Here is a 15,788-nt window from a genome sequence, read left to right on the forward strand (position 1 = left end):
GATTTCAATCTGCAGACTCAATGACATTTCAGTTCACGACAGCTCGTCCCGAAGCAAAATTTGCCGAGGGGTGATTTTCATACTAATTTCAAACACGTTTTAAAAATAGTTCCAGTGCACGGAAAATTCTGGAACTTTGGGGGCTAGTTTAATTTTGAACGTAGAATCAGAAATTGTAAAAAACTGGATATCGTTAGACAAGCCAATTTGACTATTTTTGCATGTGTATATCGTGTGACAGGTACGAAGATATTCTATGCCCTGGGAGATCGAGAAAATTTCCAACCCGAAAAGATCCTCGACCGGTGGAATCCAGCTTTTTATGGCCGCCACACGCTTTCTGGTAGGGACTAGGCGATCTGACATTTGGCTTGGGTCGTTTGATAGCAAAACGAATCAAAAACTTATCGATTAGCTGTCAAACGACCCAACCCAAATGTCGAAAGGTTTGATCCCTACCAGAAAGCGAGCCTGATTGTAGCGACCATTAGCGATCGTAAAAAGCTGGATTGGACCCGACCCTCAGCTTATTCGTACTGAATAGCTGCGCGTTTACCGCTATGGCTCTCTGGACCCCTAACTTTCCACAAATCAGAGAAAAAGTGCTCTGAAGACACCAACATGATTCGATGCAATCCCGCACTTTTATTTATTCAAGGTTTAGCCAGTCAAGGTTTCCCTCTCAAAGTCTTCTATTTCCTTGACGCATGATAATCAAACACTCATCTTCCAAAACACCTGCAATATCCAGCTGTTTTACGAGCGCTCTTGGCTGCCTCAAATAGGCTTGCTTTCTGGAAGGGATGGGTCGATTTGACGTTTGGATTGGGTCCGCTCAATATAAAACGACCCAAACCAAATGTCAAATCGGTCAATCCCTACAAGAAAGTGAGCCTGTGTGCGGTAGCCATTAGCGCTTTTAAATAGCTGGATGGTTATTATTTATTTATAGAGCCACACTAGTTAGATCACAAAAGCAAAGTATTTTAGCACTGATCCGAATTGTGATTCGTTGTTAAAAAGTAACATCAAAAATTGAATGAAGTTGTTCGATTTTCCGTTGACCTCGGTGTCCAGAATTTAAATAAATATCGAATAAAAATATATCCACACATGGCACTTTAAAGATTTTAATCCTCGAAACGGAACAGATGCTTAATAATGTTAAACTGTATATAAACCATGTTTGACCATAATAGTTCAGATCATCCAAAGCTTTATCATCCAAGAAATTCCCTTTTTGGTGCCAACATCTTCTGCATCAAATGCTGTAGTTCCATGTTTTGTTTTCTAAGAAACTCGCATTCCTCATCTAAACCTTTACGCTCTTTCAGAATCTGCAAATACATATCAATTAGCATTGATTGATAATAAAAAAAAGGTGTTTACCTTCAAATACTGCGTCAAATTGTCTTCCATAGTATTCCATACCTTCACTCTATCTGGCGTGAATAAATTTTTGAAGTTAGTCCAATAATCTTTAACTTCTTTAACTGAAATTTTTCTTGACAAACCACCATACGCAGGTGGTGGCAAACTAAAGATAAAAAGAATTGTTAAAAAAATAAATAAATAAATAAGTATTATATTTCATTCTCACGTTTTGTCAGCACTGGCCAATTGTTGTGAAAAGTTTTTCAAAGTTCGTAGTTTTTCGGATGGTACCAGCATTGAACTCATTTCGGAATCACTCACATCTGCATCGGTAATAGCCTTGATAAAAACAGTGAACAAAAATTAAATTTTGATACTTTTTGAGTAAAAAACAGACATTTGAGCTATACCTTAATATGGTTTCCTGTTTCATCACTCTGTGCTGAGCTTGATTCATCAAATTTCGTGAACGAATCGGTTGGCGATTCACAATGAGATTTCATAACCTCTTCAAACTTTTCTTTCAATTTCCGAACATCGTCCCACTTTGAGATACCTAACGCATTGAATACATTATCCAAACAGACGAGATTTTTCTCATCTTCTGTGTGTTCTTCAATCAATTTGATAGCTGTTTTATCAACGAGAAATCCAGCCTGCCTCAGCACAATTTGCAGAATATTCAACATTTGCGTACGTTCATTTTTGTCTTCGAACGTCATTAACGATGTACTCACTAAAAATAAACGTTATTTGGATAATTTCAAAAGATACATAATTTATCATTATCATACACTGAGATGGCATAAGTGTACTATCGCTTCCTAGAGAATCAATTTTTTCCGGTAATTGTTGTGCATGATCGTCTGGTAGGGCAGGTGCTTGCCACTTCAATCCTAAATGCTGTTCGACTAGCATTTTATCAATTTCCAGAATACTTTTCAAAACATCAGAACATTCGTTTTTGTTCATTTGCCAAACGGAATGGTACTTTTTATCGTTGACTTCAGCAAAAGTATTGACCTTTGTGCTCATATGACTGATGTTGAATCTTAATTTCATGATATCAGATGACAGTTTTTCGGTTTCAATCAAACAATTCATCTGAACATCCTTGATTTTTCTTCGCAGAACAAATATGGTCTCATTTAGTTTTGTCAATCTGCGCTTTTGTGCATTTCGTACCATAAGATTCTCGTCTTCACGTTTTTTCAAAACCTGAAAATTGTAGTCGAGCTTTTCGGAATTCAAAGTGGTGTTAGTTTTGACTTTTTGAAGTTCGATCTCCAGTGCCTGGTTGTCTTGCTCCAGTCTTATTCGCGTCGCTCTGGTAACTTCAATGTGTTCTTGTTCGATTCGATCTATTTCATCTCGATAAAATTGAAGCTAAGAAACGAAAAATAAGTTTTAAAAAGTACTTCCCTTTTATTTTTATTACACTTACGCGTTCTTTTTCCTGTTTCATTTTGATTCGCTCATTCACAGCGCGTCGAGAGTAAAGATCGTCCCATTTCTTCGATGCTGCCATACGCAATATATGCCGTTCTTCATCGACTGGGTATTGAGTTACATTGAAATTATGAAATTATATATCAACGTGGCATAAAAAAAATAGTAATAAATATTTACTTGTATTTTCTAACAAATCCAAATGTTCCTTAAATGTTCGCTTCATTATTTCAATTTGACTATCAACACGTTCTACCAAACTGTGAATATCAGTTGTTTGTTTCAATAAATCTCTGGTATACCGTTCATCTGCGAGTCTCAACTCCTGTCGGCACTCATCAATGATGATATCTTTCTGCTTCATCAAGTCATGGATTCGATCTTTCTGCAACTGTAGTTCATCGTTGACGCCCATAGGATCCTTCAGTTCCTTCAACTCGGACCATTTTTCGGATATTGATTCAAATCTAGCAACCGCCTCAGCAGATTCGATTTGCAGTTTCTCCAAAAGTTCTATTGTAAATAATAAAATTAATAGTATTGGCACACAAACTGGAAATTTGTTACAAAATGCTTTTTGCTTAATTAAATGCAAAATTTTGTTAAAATAACTTTTTTTTTGCTTTGTAAAAGTTGTGTATGCACTCTTTTCATGTTTATCCCTCAGGTTTACGCATATCTAATAAAAGACAGATACCTACCCTCTCTGATTTCCGCTTCTTTGACACGCCTTTCAACTTCCCGTTTGTCGTTAGCAATGCGAATGTCCTGAATCAGCTCCCGGCCATCTCGGAGTAACTCCGATATTACACGATCGCTTTCATTCAATCGACGTCGAATGCTCTCCTTGTCGTCACAATAGTTTTCCGAAATCCTGTAAACATCATAAAGACATTCGTTTCGGGTTAGGTCATCATCACTTCAACAAAAGATCTATCACTCAAGAAAACAGCCTCTGGGATGCATGTACAGTTGCGCATACTTAGCTCGATTTTTCTCCATTTGTATCATATTTATTAGCAGTACATTCTTATACAGCGGGGATTCGTTCGTTGGAACACGACTGCCTTCCAAGTAGCCAATCCGACCCGTTAGTTAGGAAGACTGACAGCTGGTTAAAATGTTCCAGACTAACGCATCTGGAGAGCAAATCTTCACGAAACGCACATTTACATGCATATTTGTTCTATATATGGGGACTTTAATGTAACGGTGCTCATACGTTGAAGTCAGTTTGACATCTAGGGTGATCATAGTAATTTGGACAGACCGTTACATGTGTACAATTTGGCAATTTACGGCAAAATCAAATGGAGGTGACCAAATTATATACGCGTAACGCTCTGTTCAAAATACATAAAATACCCTATTCTTGATATTCGAGTTCTTCTAGTTTGAATTTTTTTCCAACCAGCGAACATCCAACCATCGAGTCATTCCATGTATTGTCAGTGCAGACAAAAGCAAGTACGAACTCAAACTTCGTTCAACTACTTCGCGCGAACTAAACGTCGCTGTCAATAAAACATGATCTAATGAAATTTAGTAATCATTTCTTTTAAGATCTATATTGTCGCGCGCCCACCAAATCGGAACACGCGTGTGCGACACGCGAAGTGTAACTCGTTCCCGACATAACTGTCATAATGACATTGTGGCGCTGCATTTTTACGATGTTTATGAACACAGCGCACTATTCAAATATTAGTGGCGACGCTTGGAGATTGAGAAAAAATATATTTAAAAAAAAGGTTTGTCCTTATTCCTATCGGATCCATAATACTGTATGCTTGATAAAGAAAGACACTCATAAGGTTTTATAGATTGATGAAGATATACCCCTTCTAGCACTAAACCGAATAGCGCCTTCCGCTTTTTTTTCTAGCGCTGCCTTCCCTGTTTTTTTTTTGTTTTTTACAAGGGGGAAATCTGCAAACAGATCCCCTGAGAAGATAACTCAGGGAATGCGGGGATGACGCACCAACGACGACCCGCTAAAACCAGCCTATGCACTGTACATGAGCAATTCATTTAGAATTGCTCAAGTGGTGAACAGTGCATCGACATGATCCTTGGACTCAGACCCTCATCTCCCCGGAACCACCTTACGGTATTTCTTCGGGAAGGGACCAGTGCATATAGCACAACACGTGTAGCAGAAGTAGCCTAGGCAAACTGCTTCTCCTAGCCGACTTAAACAATGTTACAAGGGACCAGCCTCGGCAGGGCTAATCCTCTGCAGCCAACTCTTGGTCGGCGCGCCATAGACGCTGCAATTCTAACATAATGTGAGTGACAGCCGTAGTTACTGCATTCCAGCACTCGGCATCCGCACACATTAGGTCGTATGAATAATCTGAGCAAAAGCTTTTACTTTACTCAAATCCATCTGTCAAATCATTTTCTTGAGCATTTACTCAAGTTGGTATGATAAAACTGAGCATTTGAGCATTTACTTTTCGAACATCCGAATTCGTATGATTAAAGCGGTAAAAGCTGAGTAAATGCTCAGAAAATCCTGAGTCACCTACTGACCATGCTCAGTTAAAAACAAACAAGTGTGAAAGTTACTTTTAAATATGTAAATAGGTTAAAAATAGCAAGCTGAGAGACTTTCAGGACAAACAGTTGAAATCTGAGTATTTTTTTTAAACATCCTGGTGGAATTGCAAGAACAATTGGCCGGTGTTACGCCACACCGGAGCAAGTTCTGTTGTTTGAGTTTAAGAAAGCGTACATATCTCTCAGGGCCTTCCTTAGCCGAGTGGTTAGAATCCGCGGCTACCAAGCAAAGCCATGCTGAAGGTGTCTGGGTTCAATTCCCGGTTGGTCCAGGATCTTTTCGAGTTGGAAATTTCCTTGACTTCCCTGGGCATAGAGTATAATCGTACCTGCCACACGATACTCGAATGCGAAAATGGTAACTAAGGCAAAAAAAGGTCTCAGTTAATAACTGTGGGAGTGCTCATAAGAACACTAAGCTGAGTAGCCGGCTATGTCTCAGTGGGGACGCTAATGCCAAGAAAAATAAGAAGACATATCTCTCAAACTTTTATTGGGAATATCAAAGTTGATAGAATTGAAATCTTGTTGAAGCCAAAATAGCACATAGTTCAGCCTGACTTAACGACGACCAATTTTAAAATAATTTCTAGGTAACACGTTTATCTTTAAAATTATTGGAAAACAATCTTGATATAGGTATGAAGTATATCTATTTGAATTGAAAGAAAAATACCTGAAGAAATTCCTGGTATAATTCTTTAAAAACAAAATAAGACCCAGTATGACGAATTTAAGAGAAACGCTTGATCGTCTTTTGCGAATTCAGCACTCAAAGCTTTTGGTGAAAAAATAATCGTTAGACAGCACTTTTCAAAAAGTTCGTCAATAAAATTTTCTCATAAATTCCATTAAAATTTCATAATTCTTACTTTTTATGTTTTTTCTTCCAAATCTAATTATCACATAACATATAACTTCTTTCGTTTACTCAAGAATTTGCCCAAGTTCCGCACCTGAGATTTCTACAGTAGTTATTTTTCCAACTTTATATATTAATACGAGTTCTTACAAGTATTTCCAGGATTCCTCCATAAATTAAGCTTGAAATCACGCAAAGAACCCATCTTCGAATTACTCGAGAAATTCAACTAGTAGTTATCCCCTCTATTGGCAATATAATAATGTGACTACAAAAAAAAATCAAAGCTTTTGTTTTTGGTAAAATATAGTTTTGTACATTTTTTTCACAAGTTCTCGAAAACTCTTCTATTTGAAGACACCGTGTCGAGATTTTGATAATTATTATAAACGTGCAAACTACATTCCTTAGATTTCTACATTCTACGAGTTTTTATGGTTACTTATGAAATTTCAGGAAATGGCTTTTGAGGAAATATTTAGAAGATCTTGATGTGATTCTTAAATTATTTTCTTAAGTAAATTCTGAAAGAATTCCAGAACGCAAACTCAAAAAATAAACCAAAGAGTTTTATGATGACGCATCCTTAGAAGAATCTCTACAATTTATGGAAATTTTGTGAAAATGGATAAACTGGATGCGTGGCAAATTTCTTACCAGAAATGCTCAAGGAAAGCTTTTTTCATTGATCTCGGTACGCAGTTGAAAATAAATGTCAATTCAAATGGAGTTCACCGTAGAAATTTTTTTGACCATTTCTTGGTCAGAAATTTTTATTTTTCTTGAACGGAACAGCAAAAATCCCAAGTAACGCTTGTAATATTAAAAAACAAAAACCTGATGGAATTATCATCAAAATAATGTAGAAATTTGTTTAGAGGAATCCATCAAAGTATTCTTAAATAATTTCAAGAGAAATTACAATGCAATTTGCGATCTTAAATGAAGTTTCTCAAGAAATCATTGGAGGAATTTCCACCGACGGCTCTCTAAATAAATTCTTAGAGGGTTTCCATTTTTCAGAGGAAAATATCTGGATAGATCAATGCAAAAATTTCTTAAATGAATCCTAGAGATTTTCTTAGAATGATTTCATCATAAAACCTCGAAAAAACCCTTTGAAAAATTGGGCCTTAATAGTTAGAAAAATAAGGGGCCCAGATAGCCGTAGCGGTAAACGCGCAGCTATTCAGCAAGACCAAGCTGAGGGTCGTGGGTTCGAATCCCACCGGTCGAGGATCTTTTCGAGTTGGAAATTTTCTCGACTTCCCAGGGCATAGAGTATCTTCGTACCTGCCACACGATATACGCATGCAAAAATGGCCATTGGCACAGTAAGCTCTCAGTTAATATCTGTGGAAGTGCTCATAAGCTGAGAAGTAGGCTCTGTCCCAGTGGGGACGTAACGCCATAAAGAAGAAGAAGTTAGAAAAATAGATAGAAATAAATGCTGTAATATTTGGAAAAGAAGTTTTAATGTCTTTCTCATTATTTATTTCAAGAACTCCTTGTAGAATTAATAAACAGATATATCTTTTAAGAATGTCAAATATTTGTAGTATTCCATGTTTTTCTATTTGGATTGAAAACTCATATAGAGACTGTAATGTCCTTATTGTTCAATGTGGAACTGCGCCATCTTCATATTTTTCCATAAAATTTTCAAAAAAGTATGTTAATTTTTATATGCGTAGTGAAGTATATATTAAAACATGAACGTTGTAATGAACAAAGATTTTGATTCAAAAATTATTATGGGAATATGTTTTTATCGGCAGTATGCGAGGCGCGACCGACAATTATCACCTCAAGCCATTCGTAGAATAAGCCCAAAAAATTCCCGGTACAGCAGCCATCATGCTAAAGAGACTTTCGGCGAAATTTTAATCGATTTTTTTCCTTCAATGTTTGGTTATAAATTTTGAGAATATTTCTATATCGGAAACACAGTAAGAATTTCTGATAGGCCTTTTAAAAAAAAATCTGATAGATAGGAAAAGTGTACCAGTTATGACAAAAGAGGTTTCCTATTTCTGCATATGTAAAATTAAGTGTTGTTAGCAAGCTCATCTTGTGAAGTTATTTTTCCGAAAGTTACTCTGAAGTAGATTCTCAAAGATCCTTTAGCAGGCATAGGTTCAGTAACGAATACTAACCCGAAGTTATCAAGGATTATCTGCGGATATGTAACAAAGTCCGAACAAAAAATAACTACTGAAATACACGAAACAATTCAAAATTGTAATACAATGGAATTCTCACATATGGCGAAATAAGGAACTCCTATGAACCTAACTGGTACACTTACTCTTTAGGAAAATTTCTTCTAAAATTCTTCAGAAAGTTATCTTTAAATCTATCGAGTTCCAGTATCTATTTGTAAAAAGATTTTTGAAGTGTATTCTTAAATATATTTAAGGATATTTGATGAAATGCGTTTTGAAAAGAAATCCTCATGAGATAAGATCCTCCAGCACCGGACACCGTCCGTAGGGATTCTTACGCCGATGTAACCCGATGAGGATTTCGACAGCCATCGTAGGTCATGGCAGCAACAGCAACACGTTCCCGGGGATGGTCGTGGCATGTCCACACCGGTATCCTTGCTGGTGCTTTTCCTTGCACTCCAGTACCGATTCCATTGGAGCTACCGTGGCTCATCACTCAGCGAGTATGGCTATTCAGGTAGGACAAAAATAAATATATTACTGAATAAAACAAGTGCAAAACACTTACCTTCGCGGAAAGACCGATCACAGTCATCGGTAGGGCTGAATACCGTTTTGTGTCGCATCGGTATTTTCCCTCGACGTATTCCATGATTATCCTCCTAGCAAGTGGCGTTCATCGACGCATCCCAGGAAGACGTGATGCTAGCAGTTGAGTTCCGCCGGGGTGGCTCCGTCATCAGCCGGCAAAAAACGACACGGCTTCTTCTGTGCACCGCTGGCTTTCTTCTTCATGGCAAAAATCAGATACCTAACCAAAACAAAAACAATACTTTTGACAGAGTAAATGCTAAGTTCGAAATTCGAACTTACTCTGAGTAAAGTATCGTTTTATTCATATCGTTTTGAGTAAATGCTCAGAGACTTTACTTAGTACAAATCGTGTTGAGCATGAGCAAGTACTCGGTTTTATTCATACGACCTATTCTCTCTATAATATTATCGGGGGACGTGTCCCCTCCGCATGTAGTGAGCATGCGACCTCTCACAACAACACGGGAAAAAATTCTGTAGTAAAAATTACTATTTTAGCTGACTACGCCCATTCTTGAAACTATCATGCAATTTCAGACCAATTTACTATGTTTACGGTACATCCCACCACATTACTGGTACATTTGACAGAAATAATTTACAACAATCTGAGTTCTACTACAGACATGGTAAAATCAAGCGCATTTCTGGTCTGCTGAAAATTGCCGGTGCGAGCGCTTAAGTTAACCCCCTAAAATGGTAGTTTTTACCGCACATTTTTTTTGCGTGAATGAAACGGGGGCAATCGAACACGACATGCTCCGCTGTTTCCTCTACACCAGCACAATTGGGGCACGCAGGAGATTCTGAGTGCCCGAACCTATGCAGGTACTGTCTATAGCAACCATGTCCTGACAGAAACTGCGTCAGGTGGAAGTTCACTTCCCCATGGCTTCTACCATACCAATCTGACACATTTGGTATTAGTCGATGGGTCCATCTACCCTTAGTGGAGTTATCCCATTCCTGCTGCCAGCTTCTGAGCGTTTCCTCTTTACACGTGTCGCGGACTCCTCTGGTACCCCTTTGGTTGAAGCATTGAACATCTTCCTTGATGATGAGCCCGATGGGCGTCATCCCGGCTATGATGCACACGGCCTCTTTAGATACCGTCCGGTATGCACTTGCTACTCTTAAGCACATTATTCTGTACGTGCTTTCCAACCGCTTTAGGTTTCTGTTCGTTCTAAGCGCTTTTGACCAGATTGGTCCTCCATACCTTAGTATGGATAGCGCCACGCTTGCCAGCAGCTTGCGTTTGCTGGCAATTACAGCAGAGCTGTTAGACATCATCCTCGAAAGCGCCGCTATAGCCGTAGATGCCCTTTTACAGGCATATTCAACGTGGCTAGCGAAGCTCAGCTTGTCATCGATCATTACCCCAAGATGCCTAAGGGATCGCTTGGACTCTATGGTGCAATCACCTACCGAGATAAGCGCCCGTTGCTCGGACTTGCGGTTGTTGACCACCACCACCTCAGTCTTGTGACGGGCCAGTCCTAGTTTCCTAGACTTCATCCATTCCTCAACCAGGGAAATAGAGTGCGCTGCTGTCAACTCTACTTCCTCCATCGATTCACCATAGACCACTAGGGTGATATTGTCGGCGAAGCCAACAATCTTAACACCCGTCGGAAGGGGCAGCCTCAGTACGTCATCGTACATCGCATTCCATAACAGCGGGCCCAGGATTGAACCTTGAGGTACTCCCGCGGTAATTCGAACGCTTTTCTGCCTCTCCTCTGTGTCATACAGTAGAATCCTACCATCAAAATAGCTTTCTAGAAGCTTACACAACTGCACCGGTACCTTGAGGCGGTGAAGCGCGTGTGCTATTGCTTCCCAGCTTGCGCTGTTGAACGCATTCTTCACATCCAGAGTGACAACCGCGTAGTAACGGATGCCGCTCCTTTTATGCTCGATTGCCACCTCAGCTGTTTGAACGACCGACTGGATGGCGTCCAGAGTAGATTTACCTTTTCTGAATCCAAACTGGTTGTTGGACAGGCCGTCCGCACTCTCCGTATACGGTACTAGTCTGTTGAGAATCAACCTCTCCAATAACTTGCCCGTCGTATCTAGTAGACAGATTGGTCTATACGCCGACGGGTCACCTGGTGGTTTTCCCGCCTTTGGTAGTAGCACCAATTTCTGTCGCTTCCATACATCCGGGAAGATTCCTTGATCAATGCAGCGTTGCATCGTGGTTCTGAACATGTCCGGATCCGTGTTCACTGCCGCTTTTAAGGCAACATTCGGGATACCATCGGGTCCCGGTGCCTTGTTTGACGCGAATGATTTCACGACTTCTGCCAGCTCTTCGTTCGTCACTCTCGCCACTTCTTCTCCTTGATCTGCCGCATACGGCGCTGGGGGCCATGGGCTCTTGGCGCTGCCTTCCCTGTACATCGAACCTAATGTTGGACGTACTGCACTGTATCATCTGATGTTCTATACAGCGCACTACTTCCATCATTAGGTTTAACGTACAGGGGAGGCAGCGCTAATAAAAAAGCGGAAGGCGCTATTCGGTTTAGTGCTAGAAGGGTTGTACTTGAATATACGTAACGAAATGAACAGTAAAGAAAAAGCGACAGAAATATTCATTATTGGATAAAGATACTTAAAGTAGTTCATAGGATGGTTGACCGGGATAGCATAAATATTTCTGCACTCAGGCAAATAGACTATCGATCACTGAAATCAAATCTCCATCATATTTTATGTGCAGAAATCAGATAGATGCAAATTTTTTACCTCGCAGTAGATTTCATGTGCCGCATATCAATCTTATTTGATACCAATGAAATAAAATGTTCATGCACATATTTTTCACTTGCATTGTAATGCATTATGAAGGTCACGTTGTTACAACCTATTAAGGTTGCAAATTGAATTCACGAATAGAAACTCGTAGAGCAACGGACACAACAATATGACGCCTTCTGTATCATCATTTTTGGGAGGTAATCCCATTTTTATTATACAGTGACTCAATCTCATTTTCGTACGGGACACTGTTTTCATATCAAGTTGGTATAAATCTATTAAATGGTGCATGGACTTCGATATACTTTATCAATAATGAAGGTTATAGGTGTCATCTATTGTTTGGTAATGACAAACTGTATTCATTTGCTTAAATCTTTGGAATAATGGAAAAGTATTGAGATTGTGTCTATAATTGACCCAATTCCATATTCGTACACCTAACAAAAAATAAATATACAGCATTCAAAACTAATTTTTAATGGACCAGATGATTACTTAAGCCCTTCGTTGTGTTGTTCAGATGCAGTAGAATACATTTGGAAAATTTAAAAGTGAACAAATTTGAAACTTAAGTAAATTTAAGAAAAATACTAGTTTTCCCATGTTTTTTGCTAAAATATTCGGTAAGTCGAACAATAAATTGCATTTTTTTTTCAACATCACCTCCTTAAGAATGATGACTGCGAATATTGCACAAGTTTCAAAAAATTATAATCAGTTTTAGAGTAGCTAGGAGTGGATATCGACAACTTATACTTTTGAATCTTAGGTAGTATAACATTTATAACAAATCCAAAACCAAAAATTTTAGTCAGTTTCTTTATGTTTGGCTCCTAAATGTATAAACATAATCCATAGTTAATGTTCCTATCAAAACATTGCGTAATTATCATTTTTAATTTACATTTTACTACCAAACATGATTATAGAGATTTAAAGAATAAATATTATTGCCATAACCGCAACACAAACGTTTTTTAAAATGATGAAAACAACAGGATATCTTCTATTAGATAGTATATCAATGCTCTCTGCTCATTCAAGTTATTTTGTTTTTTCTTATAAAATCAATAAATTGCAAAATAGGGTGCTATTTTGAATATAATTTGAATATTATTTCAAAGATAATTGATGACATCAATTATGTGGAAGTATGTACAGCGTAGTTTAGGGTACTTTATTGTAAAACGAAGTTCGTAGTTCAAATTATTTTTACAGACAAATTCAAAATTAACATTTACCTGTCGTTTAGAATGAAAATTTGGTTTACATTGATTAAAAATATCATTTTAGAAGAGTTTTGAACTTATGGCACAACCATTTTCTGAACTCAAAAAGGGATAAAAACTGTTTAAGATTTCTGTAAACTATATATATTTCAACTAAATGTCTACCAGAACTTACGAGTATAATCTATAGATTGGATCCAATGACAAAAATAAACGTTATTGTTCGAATTATAGGATTTAATAGCAATAATCATTGGAAAATTGGCATTTCTCATAACTTTACCTAAATTTCATATATTGTCGCGCACCCACCAAATCGGAACGCGCGTGTGGGATACGCGACGTGTAATTCGTTCCCGACATAACTGTCATAATGACATTGTGGCGCTGCATTCTTACGATGTTTATGAACACATCGCACTATTCAAATATTAGTCGCGACGCTTGGAGATTGAGAAAAAATATATTTAAAAAAATGTTTGTCCTTATTCCTATCGGATCCATAATATGTCCACTAATAAATTGTCCAAATGTATTTCACTACATCTGAACATCATAATAAAGCATTTCAGTAATCAAATAGAGCTTCTAAATTTAGTTTTGAACGTTGTGCGTATGAGTTTTGGTAGGTGTACGAATATGGAATTGGGTGAATTTTAGACATCAATTCAATACTTTTCTATTAATCCAAAGATGAATGTAAATGGAAACATTTTGTGATTGGCAAACAATAGATGACACCTGTTACCTTCAATGTGGATAAAGTATTTGTAGCTCAATACTTCATTTAATAGTTTTTTACTAACTTGATGTGGAAACAGTATCCTGTACGAATATGAAATTGGACCACTGTATGTTACTAAGCATTTATGGTTCCCGTTTTCCAACAGATTCCGAGAAGTAACATGATTGCATCGGATTAAACTCTTCGATGGTGAATGCCATGAACTGCCATGGAATCAGTGCCACGTTCCTAAGAATAGGGTCCTAAAGCCCTGTCTCAATTTTATTACCAAACGCTTAAGTTTAGGGCAGAAACACATGTTTACTCAATTTTTAAATGATTTTCATTGGTTTAAGTACAAAAAACATTTTTTTTATGATTTTTGAGATTTTGTCACACCCCTTGGTTTAAACTCGAATTTTGGGTATATTTTGTTTTCCGTGTCCCTTCCGAAATGTCAGATAGGAACAACCCCAGTGTTAAAACTATATGCCCTGTGGCATTTTTGTCGAAAAAGTGAATGTCAAACAAGATCACAAGTGTCAAGGTTGATATTTGGAACCATTTTTAAAATTGAAGTTAAAAAATGATATAGCCGTTCTTTGAGCGGGAAAACTTGCTAAAGTAGTTGCAAGAACATGCTCTTTTGTATTATTGAATAAAAACGAGAATTCATTAAACATTTTAGGACCCAATTAGCTTTTGATTTATTTTTTGATTTAAAGAAATGGGGAAAATAAACATTTTGGTCACAGATTATTTATATTGGCATGATTACTTAAATTATGTGCAATCGCATTTATTTTATAAAGGCACTGCATTTAAAGGCTAAGCGTTACCGAGTCGTAACTTTTATGTGCAGAATTAATAAAGTGCAAATGCGAAGCTTGATTGCAAAAATATATGTGCGCTGCACATACAATCTAGATGCAGTTTCAGCTCAGTGTAAACATAGGAACCCCTTATGAAAATTTGCCACAAGAAATTGGGTTGAAATTCATAAATTTACCTTATGAAACCGAAATTTTAAAACAAAAATAGTTTTCGCGGCAACCTGGAATCGAACCAAGAACCTTGCGATCGATAGGCTCGTGCGTACACCCCGCGCCTATCGACGCCTTGATGTGGGGAGATGCTGAAACGATACATAAAGCGTTCGTATTGTAATAATCGTTCCACCTTTCATAAGGCAAAATGTATGAATTTCGATAGTCTAGTTCACTGCGTGTGTTTTAAAATTACAGACAGATATGTAAACCTCGTGAACCATCTTCCAACCCCCTCCACCTCGTAATTTATCGTGGTCATTAAATTTTATCAGAGTCTCTTCTGTTACAATCACGTTATTTGTGGAAGACCCCATTTATGCACATAGCAAGCATTTGGTACACGGAGAAATATTTTTACCTAATTTTTGAGTTTACTTTACCCAAAATTAAGTATATCGATTATAGATTCAACCCAAAATCTCTCGGTTTTCTCTTTCTCCCACACGAATGTTGTCAAAAATAGAGAGAGCTGCATCTACCCAATGGGGGTACTTTGGCCCAATAAGTCAAATTTGGGTAAATGCAACTTTTCTTATGTTTGGGTGGAAAGAACTCAACTTTGCGTTAAATCAACCCAAAATTGAGTACATTTTTCTAATGGAATTAAAGCCAAACTACCTAGTGGGGACCTTGGAAATTTAGCCAAAATTGAGTTATTGGGCTCAACTACGGAATTGAGTTGAAACAACCCAAAATTGAGTTGAATTCCGTCTCCGTGTAAGTATATATTTACGGTTTGGTGTATTTCTTCCGCTTGGCCAGATCCTCAATCAAGCTGTGCGATTTATCATCGATCACTGCATGCGCCACCACTCCCAACAGGTGCGGCAATGGGGCCCTTGCCTTGATGACCGGTTTTTCCACTTCGACGAAATCTTCATCTTCCATTTTTGTTTGAATTAAAGCTAAAGTTCAACCAATGGAGAAAACACGAAATTTTCAAAAGATTTTCGATTCTCAAACAACCATCGTTCGTTGCCGGGACAACGCGGATGGCAGCGCTGC

At 37.8% G+C, this 15,788-nt stretch overlaps 1 protein-coding gene across 1 annotated transcript; it reads right to left on the minus strand.

Annotated features, from left to right (window-relative positions):
- Positions 1 to 737: 737 nt before the first annotated feature.
- LOC5577033 (dynein regulatory complex protein 1 homolog) lies at positions 738 to 15,755 on the minus strand. Its single transcript, XM_021855566.1, has 9 exons — positions 15,517 to 15,755; positions 3,525 to 3,697; positions 3,004 to 3,336; positions 2,819 to 2,928; positions 2,169 to 2,760; positions 1,785 to 2,110; positions 1,601 to 1,713; positions 1,390 to 1,537; positions 738 to 1,337 (listed from the first exon to the last, which is right to left on the minus strand). The coding sequence occupies exons 1-9, from the start codon at positions 15,669 to 15,671 to the stop codon at positions 1,221 to 1,223; spliced, it is 2,067 nt and encodes a 688-aa protein (XP_021711258.1). The 5' UTR covers positions 15,672 to 15,755; the 3' UTR covers positions 738 to 1,220.
- Between the last annotated feature and the right edge of the window lie 33 nt (positions 15,756 to 15,788).

This window comes from Aedes aegypti, chromosome 3, assembly GCF_002204515.2.
Source record: "Aedes aegypti strain LVP_AGWG chromosome 3, AaegL5.0 Primary Assembly, whole genome shotgun sequence".
In the NCBI taxonomy this organism is placed as follows: Eukaryota; Metazoa; Arthropoda; class Insecta; order Diptera; family Culicidae; genus Aedes; species Aedes aegypti.

Excerpts from the sequence above, each read along its gene's own strand:
- LOC5577033 (XM_021855566.1), bottom strand. The coding sequence starts at position 15,671 with ATGGAAGATGAAGATTTCGTCGAAGTGGAAAAACCGGTCATCAAGGCA. Across the intron at positions 2,929-3,003 it reads GGATTTGTTAGAAAATACAA|TCGATGAAGAACGGCATATA; the intron begins GTAAATATTTAT and ends CTCAATACCCAG. Across the intron at positions 2,111-2,168 it reads TACACTTATGCCATCTCAGT|TGAGTACATCGTTAATGACG; the intron begins GTATGATAATGA and ends GTTTATTTTTAG.